The following is a 27,284-nucleotide window of genomic DNA, read 5'->3' on the forward strand; positions in this document are numbered from 1 at the left end:
GGGAGGAGTGAAAGAGACATGGCCAACCTTAAGTTTAGATTTCCCACATGGTTGTTTTTGAAACAGTATTCTGGGAAAGACAACTGCAGCTTCACAATTTTTTCCTTTTGTCTGGACTTATATGGAAAGAGCAGTTTTCACAGTTATCTAGTTTAAAAAGTTGGCCCTCAATTAAGCTGAGCAAACATGAATTCAGCCAGGCCCTCATTCTTGTGTCCTGTCTATATTTTATCTTTAAACATTTGAAGGCACCCAGAAAGCTTGAAAGGGTTATCACCACCACACTTACACTGAGCCATCTCTGCTCTGAGGAGGCTGGGATCTTCCTAACTTCAGCCCTCAGCTTGTTGAACTCCAGCTGCAGTGCAAAGGGAAGTTTCATTATTTATATGCTGAAATTTGGGACATGAGGGCTTTGAGACTTCACTGGAACACAAAGTACTTAGAAAAATGTCACAACAAAGGCTCTATTGTGACATTACACAAGACTTTAGCAGATCAGGACTATTGAAGAGGTAAGATTTTAGGCCTGAATTTAGCAGAATCTCTTTACCATCACCACTTAAAGCAAGATTTCAATCACATTTTTAGCCAAGCATTAGCTATATATTTGGTCTGCACAAATATTGTGTCATTCAGATGAAACAGAACATGGACCTAAACTGATTAGTGACTTCATACTAAAAGTCTTTAACACTAGGCAGAAGAGAAGATTCTGTAAAAGTAAAAAATATTCAAGAAACCCAGTGAAATCAGAATGTTAATACTAGTGTCTAAAATACCCAACTGCTTATAACCAAACCAGATTTTGGGGATGGAATCACTATTTTGAGAAAATAGGGTAAAAAAAAATCACATGGCAAATGCACTGCTTTAATACTGGCTTGTTATTAAGAAAGTTATATAAAAGACTCAAGTATTCAGTACATTACATATTTCTACAGCATGCACTTACCACATTAACAGCAGCAAAGGTCAAGCAGGGTTACTTTTTAAAAGTCATTAAGGGTCTTCCCATAGTTTTATAAACAGTATTTAATATACATATATAGCTGAAAAAACAGGACATTCGTTTCCCAGAAAAGGGGAATATATACAGCCAGCCATTTTCATTAATAAATTTATTCTGTCCTGCTGAACACTGGAAAGAGGGAATGTCTGGCAGGGGGAAAAAAAATTCTACAAATGGAGAACAAAAAAAACCTTTTAAAATTGTAACTTTTGAAGTAGATTATAAAAAACATTTATGAAAAAGTTAAAACACAGCAATTGAAGTGGTTTATACATTTGGGGTGGCATGGTTGCATTTGTCTCAAACCAACTTACCAATTTGTGGGTGCCTAAAAGAATTGACATTAAAATTAATCAAAAGCTAAAATATAAATAAAACTTGAAAGAGTTGCTCCAAGAACAGCTCAATAAAGCAATTCACCGTAACTCAGTAGACATAATCCATAAAAATAATAGTTTCCCATGAGTATCAGGGAAGTAGGCACTAACTGGAAAACACTCCCGAGTCTTGGTGTTGCAGTTTGTAACTGAAAGTCCATCTCTTGTTACTACTGTGCCATCCATACTCAATACCTTTTGAAATGTACCCCAAAAATTTCTTTGAAAGTGTGTAAAAACTGTTACGTTGTCTTTCTGAATCCCTTTAAAATAGGATATATATTTTCAAATGCTTCATAAATTTCTGCTCTGACTTTAGCGCCTAGAAACAGAGAAAAATTAGAAAGTACATTTTCTGAACGTTAACACATACTTATGTTTCACAATTAGTTATTAGTTTTGATCCAAACACTGGACACATGAGGCAGCTCCCAATCTCACACTCTCTCTTCCCTATTTGCCCTCTTTCCCTACACTATTGGGATTGCTTTAGATTTACCATTTTTGTTGGCTTGTTTTCTATTATCACGTACTTCATATGATGAATACAGTTTCCCACTTCCAATAGAGTATAACTGTATTTATACCTGAGGGTTGAATATTTGTAGTTTAGAGATTTCCTGTAGGCATTTCCTTATGTAAACATGAGTTATAACTTCATATTCTATTCAGAAGAAAGGCTTTTATAACAGTGTAAAAATAAGGATAGTGTATAACCCATTTTTGCTCTCAGCATGTCCACCATGCCAACAAACTGAGTAGTAAATAATATGCTTCTCTGATTTGGAAAGGTTTTAAATTCTGAAGTTTCATTTAGTGTAGTTTAGCATTCTAAAGACACCCTTAGTAAGAAAGATGTATGCTCCTGGTGTTGTAGCCTAACCCTAGACTGTTAAAAGCATCAATATTGTTGGCTTGGTTACTTACCAGTTAAAACCACCTTTCCAGAAACAAAAATAAGCAGGACAATTCTTGGCTTGATCATTCGGTAGATTAAGCCAGGAAACAACTCTGGCTCATAACTGAAAGGAAAGAGAGAGAAGGTCAAGCAAACAAAAACTAATCTGAAATTGACGTTAGCTGATCAGATTCCCTCTTCTCATGTTTAGCAACAGAAAACAGCTATCCCACCTCCACCTTTTTTGGGAAGGGTGTTTAAGAATTGGCTTTTCCTGGCATAATTTAGCACTAGTAACTGATGCCTGAAAACCAGAGGTATCCAAGAGTTAAACATACTCACAAGGAATTAGCTAGAAGAAGTGCAAGCCTAAATATTAAATGACTTAAGTTTAATTGCTTAACTTATGTCTCAGTTTCTAAGCTAGTATTTTAAGTGTCCATGATTTCCCATGTTGGCTCAGATAAAATGACCCAATATCTGTTTAAACATGTTCTTTCATCTATTTTGGACAAAAACACATACAGTGAATAAAAGGTTTGTGTTTTGTTGTTTAAATTAGTCAGATAATTTTACATGTTGCTATTCTTACTGCCCTTTCAATACTGAATGTTACGATATACCAGTCTTTTCTGTTTCGTTCATTTGAAGTCATTTTGTGCTTGACAATTTCCCTGCAGAATTGCATGGTTGCAGGCAGCTCCACCTGCCTGTGTTTCCACGTACAATACTGCAAAACTTACTGACCAGGAAGGGGCTCCACAAAGATTTAGTGGGGAAGGCATTTGTGGTGGATTAGCATCTGGCGGACAAAACCAGAGGCAAAGGAACAAGAAGAATGAAGGTGTAGGATACGCCCAATCTAACCAATACAGTACACCCTTTGAAATCACTAGATCAAGTATTCAGCAATAATGAATCATATTAAGCTGTTTTATTTACCTGCTAAATTGTTGATGTGTAAGTACCAATCCCTCTAATCTGATAGGAAATTTCACATCACAGCTTCCCACCATGTTCTGAATCTTAAAATCCAAGAATTTTGCTGGAAAGCCCAATTTTTGAACAACTCTGGCATATTTCCTTGCTGCCAATCTGGACTGCTCTTCGCTGAAGGGAGAAAAGACATTTATTGTATTCCCTCATGTAAGTATCACTGAAATGACCAGCTTTAAAAAGCAAATAAATATATATATGTGGAAAAACGGAAGGGAATGAGGAGTTGTAAAGTTGTATGTCAAAATGCTTGTATACATTGTTAGCAACTACTAACATTGCTTTCTATCTTGTTAATATCCTTTCAGAAGCCTCAAAACAATTATTTTACACTTTGGTCTTTACAGTTTATGTAATTAACAATAAAAGTATTCACTCTGTACAAATCCCTCTCAGTATGCCGCCAGAGTCCTGTTCTCCCCACCCACCCGTAGTCTACAAGGCCTAGTAAAACCAGACAATTGACTTCATGAGTCTGATTATTTTGTCCTCCTTTTTACTAGCTCTTCCTTTCTGGATGGTTGTTCTTTGCTCTTCTTTTCACAGAGTAAAGCTTCTTTCTTGGCCACTGGGTCTAGGTCTATTTTAATTACCATATATACTCATTCATAAGCCAAATTTTTTTAGTAAAAAAGGGAAGCACCAGAGAAGGGGGTCGACTTATGAGCGGGTATAGAGAGGGAGAGGTGGGACACAGCCCCTCCCCCCAACAGAGGGAGCAAGGAGAGGCAGCACAGCCAGAAGGGAAGAGGCGGGGCCAGAGTCTCCTGTTCTGGCCATGCTGCTCTCCCTCCAGCCTCCGAAGCAACTGCAGCTCCGGGACTGGCAGGCTGCAGCCCCGCCACGCCGCTCGGCCCTGCCCCCCAGAGCAGGCTGTGGCCGCGCTGCCCAGCCCACCAGAGCACGCTGCGGCCGTGCTGCCCGACCCAGCCTGCTGGACCATGCTGTGGCCGCGCCGCCTGATTTGGCCCGCCGGAGCAGACTGGCCGCACTGCCTAGCCTGCCGGAGCAGCTCCAGCCAGACCAGAGACATCCTTCCCAGATACGGTGGGAAGGGATGGGATGGGGAGAGTGTGGGGGTCCCGGGCTAGGGGTGGGGTCATGTGGGGAGTAGTCACAGGGGTTACTTCCCTGACTCCGAGCTTCTCCCTCCCAAAAAAATTTCCCCACCAGTTGCTGTCCCGGCCTGTCAGGGTAAGCAGCTGGCGTGACGGGACACTTTGTTTACTTAGGTTTACCTCTGTGGCTGCGGACGCTCAAGGTTAACAAACCATCTCGGCCCACCAGCGGCTGACCCCTGAATTATAGGGTCGGCTTATGAAAGGGTTATAAAAATTTTCCATTTTTACTTATCCATCTTGGGGGAGGGGGAAGGGAGGCCGCAGGGGGTCAGCTTATAAGTGAACTAGCTTATGATCGACTATATACGGTATTTTTAAATCTCTGTAAAGCATCCAGAAGCAGTGATGAGCATTATATAAGCCAGTGGTACTCAGACCTCAGTGCTTGAGGAGCCAAATTAGCTATCAAGATTACCCAAAAGAGCCACAGTAGGGTGAATTCATGGTTTCATTTACTATATATTAATATTTAAACAGTATGAAGGGAAATATTTAGTTTTTATATACATATATATTATTCTCACATCAAAATGACTTATTTTATCAACTACAATTGGTTAACATAGTAAAAGCAGCCTGATTGGTGGTTAATTAAATCACACCCTGTTTTAATATCATGTGCTGCAAAGAGCCACAGGAGACACATTAAAGAGCCTCTTGTGGCTCGCGAGCCTCAGTCTGAGTATCTCTGATATAAGCAAATAAATATAAACCCTAATAGAACTCTTCACCATCAAGTGCTCAGCACATTAACCCCCTGCTGCTCTATAAGGCAAATATGATAGTTTTACAAATGGGGAATCTGAGGCACTGGTTAAGTGCCTAAAATCACATACATCAGTGATCAGTCAGTGTAGAAACCAGACAGGATGGATTGTTTTCATTCAAGATTTAAATGATTTTAAACATGATTTAAAGTCAATAGTAAAAAATGCTTCATTAAAATAAAATTTCGGTAAAAAAACTAAAAAGATGCCCTCGGTCATTAGTAGTAGAGCCCAAACGTTTTGGTAATCCACTTGATCTCTTGAAATGAAAGGCAGCCAGTTACAAAAGTTGGACAACACATATATGCCTTATCCAAGCAGTGATTTGACTTAGTAAATTAAATTCCTTCAGTCTTTAGTTTTTACAGTAAAAATGGGTATATGTTATATTTCTAACTAGAGAAACAAGGTGGGTGAGGTTAATATCTTTTAATTGGACTTTTGTCCAATAAAGAGCGCTCTGTGTAAGTTCGAAAGCTTGTCTCCCTTACCAACAGAAGTTGGTCCAATAACAGATATTACCTCACCCACCTTGTTTCTCTAATCTGGTACTGACACAGCTACCACAACACTGCATATCTCTAGCTAGACATTCATCAAAACACAATAGAGGTAAACCATATTGTCAAAGCTAAACATTAAAGTCAAGTAGTTTAAAGAAAAAGCTGAAGAAAATCCCTAAACTAGGCTTTTCCTTTTAATGGAATTTTATATTCAACAATATGTGCATTGTCATTTGAAAGTTATAAAAATACTTTCAATGATTTCTTATTCCATGAAGAACCCTAATACTCTCTCTAGGAAGTCACTTAGCTATCAGTATTACATAGTGTGTCTTAGTTATTGGCTGGTGAAAAAATATAATACTCTCACTGCTTGGATTTAATGTATCATGTGTTTTGTTAAGCCATGCATTCATACTAATGGAAAAATCAGAGGGCAGCACTGGAAACACTGTTCAGGTATCATGCTCTGCCCAGATTGCATATGGAGAGAGCATATCTTGCTTCACTACAGCAAGGTTCTCAAACTGGGGGTTGCAAGTTTATTACATGAGGGGTCGTGAGCTGTCAGCCTCCACCCCAAACCCCACTTTGCCTCTAGCATTTATAATGGTGTTAAATATATAAAGTGTTTTTAATGTATGGGGGGGGGGGGGTCGCACTCAGAGGCTTGCTATGTGAAAGGGGTCACCAGTACAAAGGTTTGAGAACCACTGCTCTACAGGATCCCCTTTGGCCAGTGCAGAAGCACTGACAAGCTCCAGGAGGAGAGGTGTCTCTCTGAACATGGGAATCTGAGGGTCATCGTGATTGATTTGGGATGGATGAGGGAAATTACTGAGAAGTCAAATCGCTCTCCTATTCTCACTCTCCTCCACCCAGTCGGACATTTCTCAAGAGGCATTAGCGCACACCCACAATTCTGTGCCTGTAACATTCCATTTTTAAAATGAGGGCTTTGTTTTAATGAAAATAGGTGAAACCACAGAAGTTTCTAAAGCCTGCACCCCATTCGGACTATGGCACATGCACCAAAAATGTTGTTCTAACTTAATCAGTTATTTGGAAAGAAGTGTTTGGGCTGCCAGCTTGCTTGTATGTCAAGATATATTCAGTGCCAGCAAACACTGTAGACTGGAATGGTCAACTGATCCTGAATTACAAGCTGATTAATGAGCAGTTACAAGTTACAGTTACACAAACCTTTTTGCCCCTGTGCACACCATTTTTCCAGAGCTGAATATAAGTGCAGTAGTACGTGGTTCTCTTATTCTCATGATGACAGCAGCAAAACGCTGAAATGCATAACTTGAAGCTGTTAGTGATATTATTGCTGGAAGAATTCTATACAAATAAATGCATAACCAAATTTTAAACAGTATTAACCAACTTTCCACTTACACAGCCTTCTTAAATTCTGCAAGCTGTCAACTTTAGATCTAAACAATTTTTAAAAATGAATGAAAAGTAGCTTTAAATACTATGCCTGACACACACCCCCAATCCCGCAAAAATGTGGTTTTACAATCACATTTTCCTTTTTTATTATTAAAATGTTTATTTTGGTGTGTGAAAGATCGATACAAACAAGAGAGGAAATCTTACTATAAAAAGGGAACACAATGTGTTGTTAAATGTACCACGTAAATTATGTGAAAAAAGAACAGGCTCTCTGCAATCTTTCAGTTATACCTAACATTGCTTGTAACAACCAATAATTTCCAGACAGACGTTGGATTTTGTCCTTTAAGCCTCAACACCCTTACAAGGTACACAACTCTTCCATCTTTATTTTACTGATGAGAAACTAAAACAGGGAAACTGAAGGATCGTCCAACTTCAGAATGTTGGTTATGTTATGGGTAGAAACCAGTTCTTGTCAATGGAAGCCAGCTGAATTACTGCAAACATACACCAGTAGCATCATTAGTCATAGTTCTGGGCTCTAATCTCCATGTGTAGGAATTTAGGCCCACATTTGAGAGAACTATGGTTTTAAATTGTGTTTGGATATTGGCATGAGCAACAGGCCTAAAGCATGTGACCAAAAAGAATGAACTCATCAGAAGGATTGTTTGCGTTAAACTTGTATTGACCCTTCACAAATTACCAGCATTATTTTAGTCAACATTTGGGAAATAAAGAAAAACATGGTTAACTGGGCACCAGGTGTAGTAAATAATTGGTTAGAAATGCTTAGTCCAGTAGTTGGGAAAAATATGGGAAAGTGAGATAAGGGAAATAACCCTGAATAAAGCAGAGTGAAGCCCTCAACTGCTTCAGCTGACTTCAGCTAAGGCCTAATAACCAGCATTTCTGTCACTTGTTGGTTATAATGTATAAAAAAAAGCAAGGCTTTCTAGATGTTTTGTCAGAGCTTTTCCTTAATCCTCTGGAACCATGCCATGAAAGGAAGGGACTCCCAGGTGTGATCCAATTGTGAGTATATTAGATAACACTTAACTGCATTGTGGTAGGGTATAGAATATGGGTGTGTAGATATGCTTATGTTTGTATTTTGGTTGTAACCAGCATCATTTGGCCTTTGGATTTAATAAAGGAATGCTTGTGTGGAAACTGACTTGTGGTAAACCTTAATAAAATTATTAGGAAAATTATTTCCAACACCACTGCTTAATTATTATTTATGCAGAGTATTACCACAACATTAATTTAACCATAAATTCCTTTATTAAATCTAAAGGCCAAATGGTATTTATACAATTACTCTAAACATGCCTAAAATGCCTAAATATTAAGCAATTTACTACATCCAAGCAGTAACAAAACATTTGATCAAGGTACTTACTAATGGACTAAACTGGGGGTGCTTAGATCCATATTGGTCACCTCCAACTTGATCAGGCAGGTATTAACATATGAACCCCTTTAAGAGTTTACTTTTTTATACCCTTTAACAAACAAGTGATGTCACTGCCAATGATCAGAACTTAGCTAAGGCCAAATGAAGCAGTTTCTTATATAGCCAATTATTTACTGCACCTGGTACCCAATTAACTGTGTTTTATTTCTATTACTTCAACCCAAACCTTAAATAAGATAACACCCTTATTTTGAAGGGTCACAACATAACTCTTCTTTCTCCTGAGCTCATTCTTTTTGGTCACATACCTTGGGCCTATTGCTCATGCTAATATCCCAACTCAATTTAAAACCATCATTCGCCCAATCTAATGTGGAGCTATTATCCTACAACCACACTATACTTCCTTGTAAATGCAGATGAATGGCTTGAAAGTTAGAGATACTATAAATTCCTTAAAAGGTTTTTAGATTAGATTAAACAATAAAGTTTGATAAAGATTGTTTTGATGATAGAGGGATTTGTTACACCCTGAACTTTCTCCCAGCTAGGGAATCTGATGATTCGTCTTGATTACCGAGTTCACAAACTTTACATAGCTTACCTACCTTAAAAACCACAAGCATCCTGCTGTTGCCCAAAACTACTCTTGCTGAAGTCACATCCCACTCACATGTGGTTGTGTAACTAATGTTTTTGCCTTTATGGAAATAAGCTATAGTACAACTATGGCTACCATCTCAAATTTACATAAATGTGTGCTTTTATTGTTCTATGACTAGAATTTAAACTAGCACTTTCCTTGTCCAGGGCCTTAAAAAAAAAAAAAATCCGCACACACCCTACCAAGTTGCTTCCTACCAAGTAGGAACTTTTGCCCAAGGCAAGAGACATCAATTCTGCAACATTTAAGCTTTCATATGAATTTTTTTTAAAAGTAGTTGCAAAGAACCTTCCTTACAAGAAATGAGTACAAAAGATGAACAATGATATTTTCCTGATTCAGTTAAAGGACAGCTCCAGGTCCTCTACTTGCTGTTCAGAGCTTCCCAAGCTGTAGAAAAGAGAAAGTAAACTACAGCCACCAACTTTTACTGCTGATATTCAGAATCTTGTGGACAAGAGCAAAATGGACCAAAAAAAAAAAAAATAATCAGGATACTGTCACAGTTTTGCTGCTTCATCAGACACCTCTGAACATAAGCTCAGAAGGACACTGGAACTACTAAGTAAGAAGGCCCAAAAAATGGAGATTGGAGGGAAGGTGAAGTAACTGAGACCATCCCACTCCATGCTGAGGGAGGGACAGACCCCTGCACATCCGTAAGTCCCTGGGGTGGCAGTGAAGCACCGAAAAAGCATTGCTTCTTCTCCAGCAGATAGATGGAACAGAAGGATTAAAGTACAGACATGTATTCTCCCCGGAATGATATGGAAGATGGAACTCCCGATCATTGTCCAGGAACAGCAACCTCCGCTTTCCAGCAGCTTAGAATGTGGAGAGAGAGAGAGTTTCCACCACACCATTATAGACACTTTCTTACCCAAGTGTGTATATAACTTGAGTAACCTGGTCTTTAAGGTTACTCTTGTCCCATCAGCCTCCCTCCCTCTTGCGGTTTGTTAAAATCACTCACATGTACTATCTTTAATTAAGACTGTATATCCTTCAGATATGTATACATTAGGAAAGAAGGAGTGTACATACACACACCAACTCCCTAGTGTAAACAGGGAAATTTGTATTTTAACCTGAGTTATTTGGTAGAGGGTAAACTATAGGAAAGTGCCTATGATTGACCCCTACCAGCTAACATGGTAGAACACTAATTGCCCTGTTAACACATGTTAAAAGAGCTAACCGAATGTTAGGAACCATTAGGAAAGATAGCTAATGAGACAGAAAATATCATCCTCCCTCCCTCTCTCTGTGTGTGTGTCTATATATATATATATATATATATATAGACACACAGAGCGTGCAGTTTTGGGTGCCCTATCTCAAAAAAAGATACTAAAATTGGAAACGGTACAGAGAAGGGAAGAAAAATTATTAGGAACAACTTCCATATAAGGAGAGATTAAGAGGACTGGGACTGTTCAGTTTAGAGAGGGGTCTACAAAATCATGAATGGCATGAAGACAGTGAATAAGGAAGTGTTATTTACCCCTTCACATAACATAAGAACAAGGGGTCACTCAAAGAAATGAATGGGCATCATGTTTAAAACTAACATCAGGCAGTACTTCACACAACACAGTCAAGTTATGGAACTTCTTGCTAGGAGATGTTGTGAAGGCCAAAACTATAACTGGGTTCACAGAAGAACTAGACAAGTTCATAGAGGATACATCAATAGTCAAGATGGTCAGGGATGCAACCCCATGCTCTGGATGTCCCTAAGCCTCTGACTGCCAGAAGCTAAGATTGGATGACAGGGAATGGATCACCTGATAATTGCCCTGTTCTGTTCATTCCCTCCAAAGATAGAATGTCAGGGTTGGAAGGGACCTCAGGAGGTCATCTAGTCCACCCCCCTGCTCAAAGTAGGACCAATCTCCAGACAGATTTTTGCCCCAGATCCTTAAATGGCCCCCTCAAGGATTGAACTCACAACTCTGGGTTTAGCAGGCCAATGCTCAAACCACTGAGCTATCCATCCCTCCGAAAAGAGAATTTGGAGATGCTGGGGATTGAACCCAGGGCCTCATACATGCAAAGCAAAAAGAAGAACAGGAGTACTTGTGGCACCTTAGAGACTAACAAATTTATTAGAGCATAAGCTTTCGTGGACTACAGCCCACTTCTTCGGATGCATATAGAATGGAACATATATTGAGGAGATATATATACACACATACAGAGAGCATAAACAGGTGGGAGTTGTCTTACCAACTCTGAGAGGCCAATTAATTAAGAGAAAAAAAACTTTTGAAGTGATAATCAAGNAATGAATAAACTTAATACAATAAGGTCAATCAAGGATGTTTCAGGAAATTGCTGTATCTGTTACAACAGGGTCCCTGCTCTGAAGGCCTTGTCTTCACTAGTGTGAGGTAGGGAGTGTGTCTAAAAATGTGTATTAGCTAATACACAAGAATGGCCATACTAGGTCAGACCATTGGTCCATCTAGCCCAGTATTTTGTCTTCCAACAGTGGCCAGTGCCAGATGCATACACAACCCATCTGAGGATGTAGCTCAGAGGTAGAGCGCCTGCTTTGCATGTATGACAAGTTTCAGAGTAACAGCCGTGTTAGTCTGTATCCGCAAAAAGAAGAACAGGAGTACTTGTGGCACCTTAGAGACTAACAAATTTATTAGAGCATAAGCTTTCGTGGACTACAGCGGCTGTAGTCCACGAAAGCTTATGCTCTAATAAATTTGTTAGTCTCTAAGGTGCCACAAGTACTCCTGTTCTTCTTTTTGCGGATACAGACTAACACGGCTGTTACTCTGAAACTTGTCATACATGCAAAGCAGGCGCTCTACCTCTGAGCTACATCCTCAGATGGGTTGTGTATGCATCTGGCACTGGCCACTGTTGGAAGACAAAATACTGGGCTAGATGGACCAATGGTCTGACCTAGTATGGCCATTCTTGTGTATTAGCTAATACACATTTTTAGACACACTCCCTACCTCACACTAGTGAAGACAAGGCCTTCAGAGCAGGGACCCTGTTGTAACAGATACAGCAATTTCCTGAAACATCCTTGATTGACCTTATTGTATTAAGTTTATTCATTACTGTGGGCTGGGATTGTATGTAACCTCTCTGGGGGAAAGATGTGACAGATGTGAGACCAGGGAGTTCAAAACACTATTGAAAATATGCCAGACAAGTATGGACATTTGGGACAATAAGCGTTAAATGGATTTCCTAGGGAATCCCGACGGAGAGGTTAATGCAAATTCCCCAGTGCCAGTTATGCAAAAACCCAGACTTCTGAAGCTATGCCATGAGGAATGGGGCCATTGTCTGCTGATCACTTGTTGCAAAAGGCCAGTATCAAAGGCCTGATCTGTATAAGGAACAGCTGGTCTGCCCAGTCTGCTTTCTGGCTCAGGATCTAAGACAGATGAACTTGTAACTATGTGGAAAACCCAGTTGTGGGTTCTGAAGGACTAAAACATACTAGAGCCCTAGGTTAGGCAGTGACCTCTGGTAAGCTTTTTAGCATGTATTTTAGTTTTTATTGTTATGTTTTCTCTGTAAATGTTTTTTCCTTAAGAATAAATGTACTAGCATAGTAGGAGCTGTGTGGCAAACTATAACTGCGGGCAATACATTGGTCATACCCATCAAAGAGACAGCAAAAAGGCCAGTGCTTGCGTGTAGGCAGTCGGGCTTGCTGGGATCAGTGTAAATCAGGGAGCTGTGCAGTCTTAAAAACCCTGGTCAGAATGCAGTGAGATGTCGGTCTCTGCCCAGAAGGCCTGATGGCTGGGCACTGGAAACCTGTAAATCAGTGCCCTTGGCGGACCATATGGGGAGTGGGGGGGGGGGGGAGAGAATATACAGGTGCAGTTGCCCTGAAACTGACACACCTGTCTTCTTATGGGTTCGCATAGCACCTAGCACCACGGAGCCCTGATTTGCTCCTTTGACTGCTACTATAATGCAAATCTCAGTTGAATATCATGGAACCAAAAAGAGAAGTGAAGCTTGGGAGGGACTGGTTGCCAGCCATGTTAACAACTGTGCTCAAACATTGTCAATTCATAGTGTAGAGCAGGGGTTCTCAAACTTCATTGCACTGCGACCCCCTTATGACAACAAAAATTATTACATGACCCCAGGAGGAGGGACTGAAGCCCAAGACCCACCGCTGGGGGGGGGAGGGGGGCGCAAAACCCAAGCGCTTCAGCCCCAGGCAGGGGGCCTGTAACCTGAGCCCTACCACCCAGGTCTGAAACCCTCAGGCTTTCGCTTCAACCCTGGGCAGTGGGGCTCGGGCTTCAGCTTCCGTCCCAGGTAGTGGGGCTTTGGCCCCAAAACCCACAATTTGAGAGCGGCTGGTGTAGACGCTCTAAAAAGCCATGGCTCTTGGCTTTGAACTACACAGACCCAGAATGGAAACAAATACATTTGACTCTACAATTACACTTGAGGATGGAGATGGTAAAGAAGTAGGGGGTGGAGACATAGGAACCCCTGAGAGCAGGAAGCACTGTTTAAACTACTACAGACAGGTCTACACAAGAAGCTTTTGCCAATCTAGCAATGTTGGTTGGGGGTGTGAATTTTGGGGGTGGGGGGGAAAGGAGGGAGGAGCGGGTGATGTTTCTATACCAGGAAAAGCCCCAGTGTAGTCACAGATGTACTGGAAAAAGCGTTTTTATACTGGTATAACTTATTTCACTTCCTGAACCAATATAAGCTGTACTGGCAAGCTCTTTTTATAACGTCTTTTTTTCCCTCATATAAACATCAACAATAGGTTGGTTTTGTCAGTATAGCTCTACGAGCAAAGTTTTTAAGTCTAGACTACACTTAAACTTGTTTCATTGATGGCTAGTGAAAAGTCTGTCCCCCATTCAAATCTAATACATCTCTCTTACCTTGGGATTGTATTCAGCATTTCGGGCTCGAAGCGCAATGGTTTTTAGGTCAAGTTTGCAACCAAGATTCACAGTGGACACAATATTCCTGAAGACAAGTTAGAGAGATTAGTTGGTAAGGCTAGATTTAGTGAAGGATTCCTGGGATCTCTCTTTTTTTAAACTGTACATGACTTGATACTGAGATTTTGCTGTTCAAGCATGTTTGATTGGGTCAGATACATCTATGGTAATGCTATTGACTGTGATGGATTTACACCAAATATTATTTTAACACAGAGGTGGTAGCAACGATCAAACTGAAGTATATTAAAGTTCTCTCCATTTTCCCCAGGTATCACAAGGTTCTCTTCTTTCTCAACAGTTAAAAACAAAGGATTTTTGTTAAATTTAGAGAGCCAAGTTGAATTTATATCACAGCATATTATAATGTCATCTGCACTCAAAAATAAGGTTGTTTTGAGTACAAAATGCCCACTGGCACTTTTTCTATAAATTGCCATTAAATAAAGACTTTAATTAGTGTTTTCCCTTTATTGCAAAGTACAGTGAAAAAAGATTTTCAGACCCAATACCTTGAACTAATTCTATATTTTTTTTCCCTGAACATAAACTCATACTTAGTAGTCAACTAGAAAATAAGACAAGATATTAGTCAACTATAGATGGAATTGTCCCTAACAGGGTTTTTTTCCTCTTTTAATTCCCTTTCCACTTTAGATTTACATTTTCAATTTTAATAAGCCTCATTAATAAACTAGTATAACCAGGAAACAGAAGTTATTTTAAAAACAGTCACAATATGCAAGCATTCAATAGGTTACAGCTGAGAATATATTTAACGGTTATATGTATTTTGACATATTAGATTGTCAATTCAGATTACATTTCACTCCCAGTTTCTTGGACTTTTGAAACTGCATATAGCCAAAAACAGTTACAGTATTATAAAGCTACCACATGAAGACATAGAATAATAGAATATCAGGGTTGGAAGAGACCTCAGGAGGTCATCTAGTCCAACCCCCTGCTCAAAGCAGGACCAATCCCCAACTAAATCATCCCAGCCAGGGCTTTGTCAAGCCTGACCTTAAAAACCTCTAAGGAAGGAGATTCCACCACCTCCCTAGGTAACCCATTCCAGTGCTTCACCACCCTCCGAGTGAAAAAGATTTTCCTAATATCCAACCTAAACCTCCCCCACTGGAATTTGAGACCATTACTCCTTGTTCTGTCATCTGGTACCACTGAGAACAGCCTAGCTACATCCTCTTTGGAACCCCCTTTCAGGTAGTTGAAAGCAGCTATCAAATCCCCCCTCATTCTGCTCTTCTGCAGACTAAACAATCCCAGTTCCCTCAGCCTCTCCTCATAAGTCATGTGCTCCAGCCCCTTAATCATTTTTGTTGCCCTCTGCTGGACTCTTTCCAATTTTTCCACATCCTTCTTGTAGTGTGGGGCCCAAAACTGGACACAGCACTCCAGATGAGGCCTCACCAATGTCGAATAGAGGGGAATGATCACGTCCCTCGATTTGCTGGCAATGCCCCTATTTATACAGCCCAAAATGCCGTTAGCCTTCTTGGCAACAAAGGCACACTGTCGACTCATATCAAGCTTCTTGTCCACTGTAACCCTTAGGTCCTTTTCTGCAGATGACATAGGATGACATTAAGCAGCCCAACCCAGTGCATATTAGATATATGGCTAACAAAGATCAGCAAGAAGTCCCACTTCTACTACTGAACCACCACGCTAACAGAAGTTTTAAATCATATAAGTCACTAAATCTTTAAAGGCTCATTGTATGGGAGGGAGAGACTGTATAATAAAAAATATACCAAGTACACTCACTGCAGCTGTGGCACAATCCCGGAGCTCTCAGATGCAGGTGTTGCAGGCGTTATTGGGGTCATAGGAGTCATTGGAGAGGGATAGAGTGGCGTGGTTCCTGGTAAAGGAGCTGTAGTAAGAGTCTGTGAATGGAAGAGCTGTGGCGTTTGACTGGATGTTCCCTGTGTTGCTTGCTGTGATGTGGACTGTTGTGCTGCTTGCTGCTGCTGCCTCTGCTGTTCCTCCAGAAGAGATAGACTGTTGCTGCTTTGGACAGGCTGTGGTGTCAGTCCAGTGCCATAGGGCATCATTGGGCTAAAAATTGGAATTCCAGGAGTCATGGCACCCTAAAGAAGAGAGTATAAAGAATAAAGTTTGAGGTCAGTCGAGTCCATTTACTTTTATGAGAAAAATCAAACATTTGTTGCATGAGGTTAAGAACAAGAATGGTGGTTTGTACATTTCCAGCTAGAGTGGGGATTTGTTAGAAATTAATACTCTTGGGACATGTCTATGCTGCAAAATTATGTCAACCTAACATATGTTGGCATACCACTGCCGCAATAATTAAATCACTTTTGCTTGTCCACACTACACTCCTTGTGTCAGCAGTAAGCATCCTCACCAGGAGCACTTGTACTGATTGTACAGTCAGTGTGAGGCATTATGGGACAGCTTCTGAAAGGCAGTAACAGTCGTTGTAAGCAACACAGTGTCTACACCGACACTGCGTCGACCTAGTTACATCAACATTGATTCTATGCCTCTCATGAGGTGGAGTATTAAGTCAGCCTAGCAGGGCAGTCACATCAGCGGGAGTGAAATTTTACCATAGACACTTACACAGTTAGGTCGACATAAGCTGCCTTGCATCCACTTAATTCTGTAGTGTAGGCCAGGCCTTAGAAGCTCATTTTACTGCACAGTACTTAGAACTATTTTTATCTCCATTAAATTGTCCCGTCCAGTACTCCTCTCCACTAGCTAGTGAAGGATTATTCTCTTCAGTATATACTCCGGAGCTTTGTTTTCCTGAAGAATATGCTAACGTCTAATAGCTCACTTCAAAAAAGGAAACAAACTCAGTGAATTTGGCACTTGTGGAAAATGCCTACTTAAAAGCCCTGGAGACTGAAGTTGTCCTTTTATAAAAAGAAGAGATACAGCATTAGCAGTGGCAGCTTCCTCATAGCACCTTGCAGGTATGCTTCAAAATGTGACCTGGAGAGAACCTCCATAAATTAAAAGGGAGTTCAGGCTCATGTCAAGTTAATGCTCAGTTGTCAGAGCAAAGAAACTAATTGGGGTGCCAACTGCAGTGATATTTGGGGGTGATGGGCACTCCAGGCTCAATTATTTCAAATTTTGCCACTAAAATGGACTTAACATTTGTTTTACTTAAATCTAAACAAGGATAAAGAATGAGAATTCCATATATTTATATATTTCTGAAATCTCCATTCATGTAAACCTTAAGTTTACAAAACTATATTTATTTAATTTGCTTACACTGTATCTGAATAATCAGTTTCACCCTTTCCACTACATAACATGTTTACATTAAAGTCAATGGAATTACATCAAAGAATGAATGTTTCTTCCATACTGAAGAGATCCTTATAAACATTAACAGGGCAGTAGAAAAACCCTGAAGAAATTTCTCGTGTGTGCGCACATGAAAGAGGGCTTTACCACAAAGTGGACTTTTTTTTTTAAATTAGTTAATTGTCAATTGGATTTTTTGTTTAGTGTCCTATTAATATTCTTCTGTTTTAGATAAGCAATTCACACAAGAAAATTTGGTATTTGTAGAATAATTGTACTCCAACATCTTGAAAATGAGAATACTGTTAAAAACCCAATTGCAATGAAATTGTAGTTTAATTTAAAACAAAAATATAATTTACACGTTTGAAGGTGAAATGGAGGACAATACTCCAGAGATTACAACTACTTTTTATCCTAGTACCTGTTATCATATAATGTAGTTCCAAAAGCAACAAACATTAGACCCTTCTCTAGCAAATAAGCACATTCATATTGCTAGATTCTAAACAATCTTTCATATCCATAAGCATCCATAGTTACTCAAGACACTGAAATCTCTTTTACAAAGAAATTTATCTCACAAGTAAATTTGAAATAATTTGTTTTTTTTTACCTGAGGGGATGCTAACCCCTGGGCGTAGGGTGGTAAGCTGTTGTTCTGATCCATGATTCCAATTACTTCTTTGGTCGGGATAGAAATAATTCCACCAATTCAATAAAAGTAATTCCACACCCTCATGGGTTTTTTCCCCCTAAAGCATTCCAGCAACTAGTTTCTCAGCCACTCTTGAAGATTTATGAAAACATCAGCTCCAGAAAAGTCTGTGTAGTAAGTCTAAAATACAGTCCAAAACCTGAAAGGGAAAAAGTAGTCTCTTGATAACCATATGTTTAAAACAACTTGTATGATTACATCCAGCTGCCATGTAACATAGCAGTCCTTAAATATAGTTCTTTGTGCACATTATGCTGCCTTTGAAACTTCGCTCCCACCAAAAACTTATGTATGTGTGTGACTTTACTCACATGAACAGACCCATTGGATTCAGGGGGACTACACACATGCCTAAGGGCTGGTCTACACTAGAAAGTTAGGTTGACCTGGCTACATTGCTCAGGGGTCTGAAAAATTCATACCCAAGACAGCTCCCCTTTTCTACACCTATCCCTGATGTAGAAAGCAGTAGGTCACCGGGAGAATTCTTCCATCAACCTGCCTACTGCCTCTCGGAGAGATGGATTTACTAGTGATGGAAAAACCCCTTCCATTGCTGTAGTTGGTGTATATACTACAGCAGTGCAGCTGCGCCACTGTAGCATTTCTAATGTAGACATGCCCTAAGTGTTCACAGGACTGAGCCTTTAGTTATAATGATTCCAAACTTTGCCACCAAAACACACTTAATATGTTTTACTTAAGCCTTAAACATAATGTAGTAGAAATCTGTTTGTAGATTTATTCATATAATATTAAAATTGTGTCTTAATATTCCACTAAAAGATTAGATCTTAGCATTAAAATTGATATGAGATACTCAAATATTGCACAAATTTTACCAAGATACTAAATAAAGTGAATTTGATATTTATAGCTCATCATATAGCGAGTAGTGCTTCCAAAACACAGCAGACCCAAATCTACTCTCAACTGCACCAGTTCAACTCAACTGATTTCAGTCAGAGTGCCCTAGTACAACCGAGGGTAGAGTTTGGTCTGATTTTTTTGAAATGGCACCAATGTTTTTAAAATTATTTTGTTACTCTACAGTAACTTCACTAGCTTGATACCAAGATTTCTAGTCCTTGTGCTTGTACATTCATTTGTTGTTGTGGGATTGTTCTTGAAGCCTGAGCTGCTAGAAATGATTTAACAGCAAAACATTATTAAAATCAGAAAGAAAAAAAAGTCTCCTTTGCCAACTCCAGACCAAAAAAAATGAAGCACGGAGACATTTCACCAAAGAATTACATGCACCTTACAGAGGAGAAAAAAAGTTCGAAAAAAATTGGGGTTTTCCAATTGACATATATGCACATCTTTTTAATCCACGCAGCAATCTTCTGATTTTCCCAAATGGCAGTGCTGCACTAACAACAAGGCAGTTAGAAGCTTAAAATAGGATAGCCCCTATCAAACACTTCTAATAACGTTCAGCTTCCTAAAACAATTACCTGTTGGGCTGAAATCTGACTCATTTCTATCCCTGAGGTAAGTGTTTTGAAAGTTTGAAGAAAACCTGTTCAGCTGCTTTTTGTTTTTTAAACCAGGGATTCCTTGACCCACAGTTAGTAAAAAGACTAGACCAATGTCTTGCAACACAGTGTAAATATGGCCTGTTTTGAGTTCAGCTACATTTGTGCGAGGAACAAATTCCACAGGCAAGGGGACTTCTGAGGATACCGTGCCTTCAGCGCCACTGAGCTTCCCCCCTTAGTACTACTATGCATGAACAGAAAATACTGCATATGAAGTTATAGCAAGAGGAGCAGTTTAAACATGAATGGAACTTGTGTACTTGCGGAGAGCCTGAACTAATACTTCGGATAGAAGAATATCCCACTAACTTCAACGGGAGGTTTGGCTCTGTAATAATACTTAGCAATTGCATACCGTTTTTCATCTTCAAAGCACTTAACAATAAGCTTCATAATAACCTAATAATATACAGAATTGTTACCACCCCAGCCTTGCAAAACTAATGAAACCTGATTTGCCCTCCCTTTTGCTATAAGGGCAAGCATGAACACCCCAGGATATATTATTTGGATAACAAATAACTAACCTCCTCCTCAGGCTGCTGGGTGAGGCTGATTTTCCAATACTGCATTGTTCCCATTTTGCAGATGGGGAAAGAGACAAGGCAGTTTAGTGACTCGCCCAACATCACACCAAGGGAGTCTGTGGCACGGGCCAAATCAGAATTACTGTTGCCAACATACTACAGTGATTGGTTTATCGGGACGACACTGAACTCATCAGTGCCCCCCCCATCCATCCCTCCTAGCCACGCCAAAAGGCTCAGGAAGGCCAGAGCACCAGGGAAGGGCCGGGTAACAGCCGTACAGAAAGAAGCGCAGCTTCTCTTTTCTGCACACGACGGGTTTTACAAGACGGCGCTTCTCCGACAAGCCCGTGCAAGGAAAGCCCCGGAAAGGCCGCGCTCAGCTCGGGGCTGGGACCCCATTTCTGACTGTCTGACCTCGGCCTCCGCGCGGCACGGCCGGGCTCGCTCCCAGGCGGCGGGAAGGGGCCGCGCCTGGGCCCGGGCCGCCCCGCACGAAGCGTGGCCGGTGCAGCCCGGCGGGAGAAGCGGGCGCTGCCCGGGCCCGCAGTCGGGGCAATGGGGACAGGCTCGGGACGGGGGAGCCTGGCTGGGAACGGGGCCCTCGCGCCAGGCGGCGGCTGCGGGACCCTGCCCGGGGCAGGGGAGAAACACACCCGCCTCCCGCAGCGCTGCCCAGGCTCCGCCAGACACGCGCCCCGCCCCGCCGCCTCTGCCCGGGGTGGGGGGTTCGGTACCTGCCGCTCCGGCTCCCTCCAGCCGCTGCACAGACCCGGCGGCGGCGCCGACCCCACCTGCTGCAGCCCGCCCCCGCGCCCTGCTCCGGCGCGCGCATAATGCGTCACTTCCGCCAGTAGCTCCCCTTGCGCTTGTCCACGGTGGCCATCTTGAGTGAGGGCGAAGCTGGTGGGAGGGCGGATAAAGCAAAAAGCCCGGGGAGAGGCCCCGATCCCGCCGCGCGGGGGCCGCTGCACTGGGCGCTGTTTATTGCCACAGAACCCAGCGCGAAAACCCTCCGCTGCAAACAACGCCGGGACGCAGCCCCGCCCCCAGCGACTGCAGCCCCCGCCGTGTCCTTAGCCCATGAAACCGGACAGGGGGCAGCGTGTCCTGGGAACCCTACAGAGCCTCTGGGACAGCCACAATCCTGGGAAAACCTGGACAGGTGGCAATCTTATGGGGGGGAGCCAAAATAATGCGACAATCTGGACTTCTTTAGATTTGGTTCCTGAGTGGAGTAGAAGAAAAGCCTCAGTCAGTGCTCTTTTGTCTCTATAAATGGCTCTATAAAGGAGGGGGGAAACAATAAAAATCACAGTCCTTGATGCCACACTACTCCATACAGGCCCTCCAGCAGGGTAGCATGCAATAAAGTGTCCTATCATAGAATATCAGGGTTGGAAGAGACCTCAGGAGGTCATCTAGTCCAACCCCCTGCTCAAAGTAGGGCCAACCTCAACTAAATCATCCCAGCCAGGGCTTTGTCAAGGCAGGCCTTAAAACCTCTTAAGGATGGAGATTCCACCACCTCCCTAGGTAACCCATTCCAGTGCTTCACCACCCTCCTAGTGAAATAGTGTTTCCTAATACCCAACCTAGACCTCCCCCTCTGCAACTTGAGACCATTGCTTCTTGTTCTGTCATCTGCCACCACTGAGAACAGCCGAGCTCCATCCTCTTTGGAACCCCCTTCAGGTAGTTGAAGACTGCTATCAAATCCCCCCTCACTCTTCTCTTCTGCAGACTAAACAAGCCCAATTCTCTCAGCCGCTCCTCGTAAGTCATGTGTCTCAGCCCCTCAATCATTTTTGTTGCCCTCCATTGGACTCTTTCCAATTTGTCCTCATCCTTTCTGTAGTGGGGGGCCCAAAACTGGATGCAATATTCCAGATGTGGCCTCACCAGTGCCAAATAGAGGGGGATAATCACTTCCCTCGATCTGCTGGCAATGCTCCTACTAATGCAGCCCAATATGCCATTAGCCTTCTTGGCAACAAGGGCACACTGCTGACTCATATCCAGCTTCTCATCCCCAGGTCCTTTTCTGCAGAACTGCTGCTTAGCCAGTCAGTCCCCAGCCTGTAGCGCTGCATGGGATTCTTCCGTCCTAAGTGCAGGACTCTGCACTTGTCCTTGTTGAACCTCATCAGATTTCTTTTGGCCCAATTCTCCAATTTGTCTAGGTCCCTCTGGACTCTATCCCTACCCTCCAGCATATCTACCTCTCCCCCCACCTTAGTGTCATCTGTGAAATTGCTGAGAGTGCAATCCATCCCATCATCCAGATCATTAATAACGATGTTGAACAAAACCGGCCCGACCCCTGGGGTACTCTGCTTAATACCGGCTGCCAACTAGACGTCGAGCTGTTGATCACTACCCGCTGAGCCCAACAATCTAGCCAGATTTCTATCCACCTTATAGTCCATTCATCCAATCCATACTTTTTTAACTCCCTGGCAAGAATACTGTGGGAGACCGTATCAAAAGCGTTGCTAAAGTCAAGTTATATCACGTCCACTGCTTTCCCCATATCCACAGAGCCAGTTTTTTCATCATAAAAGGCTGTCAGGTTGGTCAAGTATTACTTGCCCTTGGTGAATCCATGTTGACTGTTTCTGATCACCTTCCTCTCCTCCAAGTGCTTCAAAATGGTTTCCTTGAGAACCTGCTCCATGCTTATTCCAAGGACTGAGGTGAGGCTGACCAGTCTGTAGTTCCCAGGGTTCTCCTTCTTCCTTTTTTAAAAGATGAGCACTATATTTGCCTTTTTCCAATCGTCCGGGACTTCCCCCGATTGCCACAAGTTTTCAAAGATAGTGGCCAATGGCTCTACAATCACATCAGCCAATTCCCTCAGCACCCTCCAATGCATTAGATCTGGACTTGTGCATATCCAGCTTTTCTAAATAGTCCTTAACTTGTTCTTTCACCACTGAGGGCTGCTCACCTCCTCCCCATTCTGTGTTGTCTGTGAAGACCGAGGCAAAAAAAGCATTGAGTACTTCATCTTTTTCCACATCATCCGTCACTAAGTTGCCTCCCCCATTCAGTAAGAGTCTCACACTTTCCCTGACCTTTTTCTTGTTACTAACATACCTGTAGAAACCCTTCTTGTTACCCTTCACATCCCTTGCTAGCTGCAACTCCAGTTGTGTTTTGGCCTTCCTGATTACACCCCTGCATGCTCAAGCAATATTTTTATACTCCTCCCTAGTCATCTGTCCAAGTTTCCACTTCTTGTAAGCTTCCTTTTTGTGTTTAAACTCACCAAAGATTTCACTTTTATGCTCCTTTTCAAAATTATCTGCACTCCAGGCTGCCTCCAGTTACTGCACGTGCTGAGCAATTTTCAGGAGCAGTGCCTTACTGTGGAAACTCAACACTCGAGATTATTTTTGTTTTCAATTTAAGGATCATGTAAATACAGGTTTCATCCTGAGTGTAAACTGATCCAACTGATGCTGTTTTGGGTGGTTGCTTTTCCTCTAATCCACAGACTGGTCATGATTCATTGTCATTGTCTTAAAAACCTTGGTTGGATATCCCTTACAGCACCTAGCTAACGCCATGTTTCCTGATGGCTTTTATCCAGTTGGCCTTTCCTCCCCACCTAGACAGACCTTTCCCCTCTGAAATAGATATATAATCCCATGTTTATCCCCCTTTAGCTGCATTAACTTTCTGCCTCCCCACCACACACTCCCTAGTCTTTTTTCAAGCAAATACAAATTTCAGAAAATAATGATGGGTCTATAAAGTAATTTTTATGTTATTAAAGCTAGAAACTAATGTTCAGTAGTCTTATTCACACATGCCAATTCATAAATCTCCAGACAAAAGCTAAGTAAATATAAAATTAAGGTTGAAAGTACATAAATTAAGTAAAAATTAAGAGTAAAAAACATTATCAGGATGTTGTAATTATCCAAAGAGCAAGCACTACAAACCCAGGAAATTCAGAGTTCAGTTTCAATTTAAAAGAAATCTATATATATTATGGTAGTGGAATGCAGAGTTAGGGCACATAGTCCTCAACTCTTATGTCATACAATAGCTGTACAACTATGATTAGGGTGTTCCGGTGTTTGTGGTCCAAGATTAGATTAAATTTATTTTTAACAACATTCGTTTTTTCCATATTTTATGCCTCATGGTGTCCCTACAGGAGATGGCTTGTTTGGAACAAGTCTACTCAAAATAGACTTGTGATAGTCTGTCCACTGCGGGGAGCAATTTGGTCTTGAAATGTGTTATATTGGCATTTTGCTGGGGGGCACCACACTGGTAACCATGCCAAATTTATCCAGCAAGGCCTGATAGTCAACTATACTTCCTTGCAAAAAATGTTGAAGTTGTTTTACCTAGCTACACAAGTAATAATGTTGTCTTTTCTAATTGAGGTGTGAGCCAACAGTCAGTGCAGTTAGGTTTTGTTGCCACAGTAATGAAGAACAGGGGAGGCAGGTTTGTATAATTTTTGGTGGTGCCCGGAAGGGGTCCAAGTCCTGCCTCCCTCCCCACACCTGCCTAAGGCTCTGGGAGGGAGTACGGGATGCGGTTTGGAGTGCTGGGTGCGGGTTCTGGGCTGGGCCAGGGAGTTGGGGTGTGGAAGGGGGCGTGGTACTGGGCCAGCGATGAGGAGTTTGGGGTGCAGCAGACAGGCTGCCCTGGGGGGTCAGAGAGGAGGACTCCCCCCAGCCTTCTCCCCGCCGTCAACAGCGAACAGCTGCTGTGCCTGTGGAGGGAGGAGGCGCGTGGCAGCCCTCCCCCGGGCAGGTGATTCTGAGTCAACACGGGAGGGGCTTATCCTGGCTGGACCTCCTGAGCAGCAGACTGGGAGTGCTTGGGTGAGTGTTGGGCTGTGCACCCAACAGGAAAAGGATGCTAGTGACTTTAGTGGCTGTGTGTTCTGTGCAGGGGGAGATAGTGACTGATGAGATGCTTGTTTACTTAATTGGGGGTGCGACAGGATTTTGAGAAGAGATTGTATCAAATATATAGGCAGGCAGCAATATCACATAGGTGCAGTTGTCCTACTTAAAAGCATGGGATGAGCAGTGTGAAACCACATCATGACACTCCTGTTCTTTCTAGGATTTAACCCTGAAAGCTTTTACTTTCCTAAACACTGGGTGGTTTTTTGTTTTTGAGAGGAGGAAGCACGGGTTCTCCTCAGCTGTCCCATATCTGACCCACATTCCCTCTCAGCAGCCATGGGCCCTTTAACGCCAGCATGCCACCTGACTGAGGAGCTGTTGCCCAAACAAACTCTCCCTCAACCAAATCAGCTCAGTGAAAGGACGAGGGCCTTAGAGGGCAGCGCTGGGGCTGGCTGAATGTCTGGGCAGCTGCTCTTCAAGTTGTGCCAGTTCATTTTCTTCCGGACTCGGCCTGTGTCATGCTGAGACTCTGGGACGTCATGTGAGGAGACCCTTGGCTCGGTGCAGGCAACGCGCCTCTGCCCACCCTCTACTGAGGAGCACTCATTGCAGACGCCGAACCTTGCAGGCCGGGCGCGCGGCGTTCACTCCTCCCGCCTGCAGGCGGCGCTGCCGGCGCCGGGAGAACGCAGAGCACGGAGCAGTGGAGACCAGGCCAGCGTGAGCCTAGAGCGGACGCCGTTAGTAAGGGGAGGAGTTCCGCTTCCGGCGCCGCCATTTTACCGTGAGACAGCAGCAGCGAACCGGCTCCTAACCCGCGCGAGGATGTTGTCTACAGCCGGCTACGCGGAGCCCAGGCCCGGGATGGGGCACCAGCTCGGCGCCCCCGTGCAGCACCGGTTCTCCCCCTACACCTTCAACGGAGGGTAAAGAGCCGGGCCCCGGGACCCTCAGCCCCGCGATCCCGCCTCTGCCCCTCCGGGCGCTCGCGGCGCTGCTGGACCCGTCGCTTTCACTTTCTGTCCCCGGTGGATCCCCGAGCCCGGCGGGCGCCCCGCGCTCTGTCCCTGTCCCAGCCCCGGCCTGCGAGCGCGGCGCCGGGATCGGGGACCAAGGCGCGGGGGCCACGTCCGGGTCACAGCCCCCGCTCCCGTTCCCCGCACGTTAGACCTGAGCTTCCTCCCGCTGCTGCTTCCCGCAGCCTGGCCGCGAACCAGCCCGCGGGGGAATTCACAGAAACCCTGGTGCCTTCGGAGCCCCGCAGCAGCTTCCCCGCGCTGAGCTGCTCAGTGTGGGGTTTTGTCTCCTCTCTTGCTCCTTTACACTGCAGGGACCCCCTTTGCCTGCAGAGAAGGGAGGCGAACAACGTAATGAAAAGACCCTCATGTAAAGAGGACTCGTGGCTGTAATGTCTCAGTGGCAGCGTGTAGCTTACTGTTTTCACGAATAGTTGAGCACCCGCCCCCCCATCTCTGGGTAGCGTACGAATGCCGTCCGTGCACTTGAATGTTGTTTGAAAGACTGATGTTGAGGAAAGGAGCTTTGGAAACTGTTTTTCTATATTGGAGCTGGGTAGTGCAGCGGCTTTCATGGCAAAGGGACGTTAAAAGGCAGCATTTAGTCTGATGAAAAATGCCTGTGTTGTGTCCAGCTTTTTAGAAGCACCATTACACTTGGAAGGGATCATCCAACAAAAGGCTCTAATTTAAATCTAAAGCAAGGTGTAGTGATCTCCTGGCTTGCATTTGTAATCTCATCCCCCTTCTCTGAAATTGTAATGGCAAATTATCCTGGCAGATTATCCCTTTCTTTCTAGAACATGTATCAAAGGGGTAGCCATGTTCGTCTGGATCTGTAAAAGCAGCAAAGAGTCCTGTGGCACCTTATAGACTAACAGACATATTGGAGCATTAGCTTTCGTGGGTGAATATCCACTTCTTCGGATGCCTGCTGCTTTTCTAGAACATGTGCATTTTAGACTCTGTTATCCTCAATATTCTTAAGATATCAAGTATCAGAGGGGTAGCCGTGTTAGTCTGAATCTGTAAAAAGCAACAGAGGGTCCTGTGGCACCTTTGAGACTAACAGAAGTACTGGGAGCATAAGCTTTCGTGGGTAAGAACCTCACTTCTTCAGATGCAAAAGATCAGTTATTATGCATGGATCAGTTATTA

At 42.9% G+C, this 27,284-nt stretch overlaps 2 protein-coding genes across 3 annotated transcripts in view; one reads left to right on the forward strand and one right to left on the reverse strand.

The window, feature by feature from the left end:
* Positions 1 to 852: 852 nt before the first annotated feature.
* Positions 853 to 21,070, reverse strand: TBP (TATA-box binding protein). 2 transcript variants are annotated; one of them, XM_034765162.1, is made up of 9 exons: positions 20,965 to 21,047; positions 20,228 to 20,266; positions 18,058 to 18,298; positions 15,918 to 16,243; positions 14,064 to 14,151; positions 6,878 to 6,969; positions 3,230 to 3,397; positions 2,317 to 2,411; positions 853 to 1,711 (listed from the first exon to the last, which is right to left on the reverse strand). In XM_034765162.1, exons 3-9 carry the CDS (start codon positions 18,109 to 18,111, stop codon positions 1,632 to 1,634), a joined length of 903 nt encoding a protein of 300 aa, XP_034621053.1. In that variant the 5' UTR covers positions 18,112 to 18,298; positions 20,228 to 20,266; positions 20,965 to 21,047; the 3' UTR covers positions 853 to 1,631. The 2 variants fall into 2 exon arrangements, with proteins under 2 accessions (XP_034621053.1, XP_034621052.1); XM_034765161.1 differs by lacking the exon at positions 20,228 to 20,266 and having other exon boundaries at positions 20,965 to 21,070.
* A 4,786-nt stretch (positions 21,071 to 25,856) lies between these two features.
* PSMB1 (proteasome 20S subunit beta 1) overlaps positions 25,857 to 27,284 on the forward strand; it is a 7,529-nt gene continuing 6,101 nt past the window's right edge. The window contains exon 1 of the mRNA XM_034765164.1: positions 25,857 to 26,036. Within this exon, the coding sequence (XP_034621055.1) occupies positions 25,936 to 26,036 (101 nt within the window). The 5' untranslated portion in view covers positions 25,857 to 25,935. The remainder of the gene's footprint in view (positions 26,037 to 27,284) is intronic.

This window comes from Trachemys scripta, chromosome 3 (genome assembly GCF_013100865.1).
Source record: "Trachemys scripta elegans isolate TJP31775 chromosome 3, CAS_Tse_1.0, whole genome shotgun sequence".
Taxonomy (NCBI): domain Eukaryota; kingdom Metazoa; phylum Chordata; order Testudines; family Emydidae; genus Trachemys; species Trachemys scripta.

Bases quoted from the DNA above. Each gene is read 5' to 3' on its own strand.
- TBP (XM_034765161.1), bottom strand. From the start codon at position 18,111: ATGGATCAGAACAACAGCTTACCACCCTACGCCCAGGGGTTAGCATCC. The intron at 3,398-6,877 runs GTTTGTGTAACT...TTCTCCCTTCAG, and splicing joins GTGTGCACAGGGGCAAAAAG to CGAAGAGCAGTCCAGATTGG. The intron at 2,412-3,229 runs GTAAATAAAACA...CTTTCCTTTCAG, and splicing joins ACACATCAACAATTTAGCAG to TTATGAGCCAGAGTTGTTTC.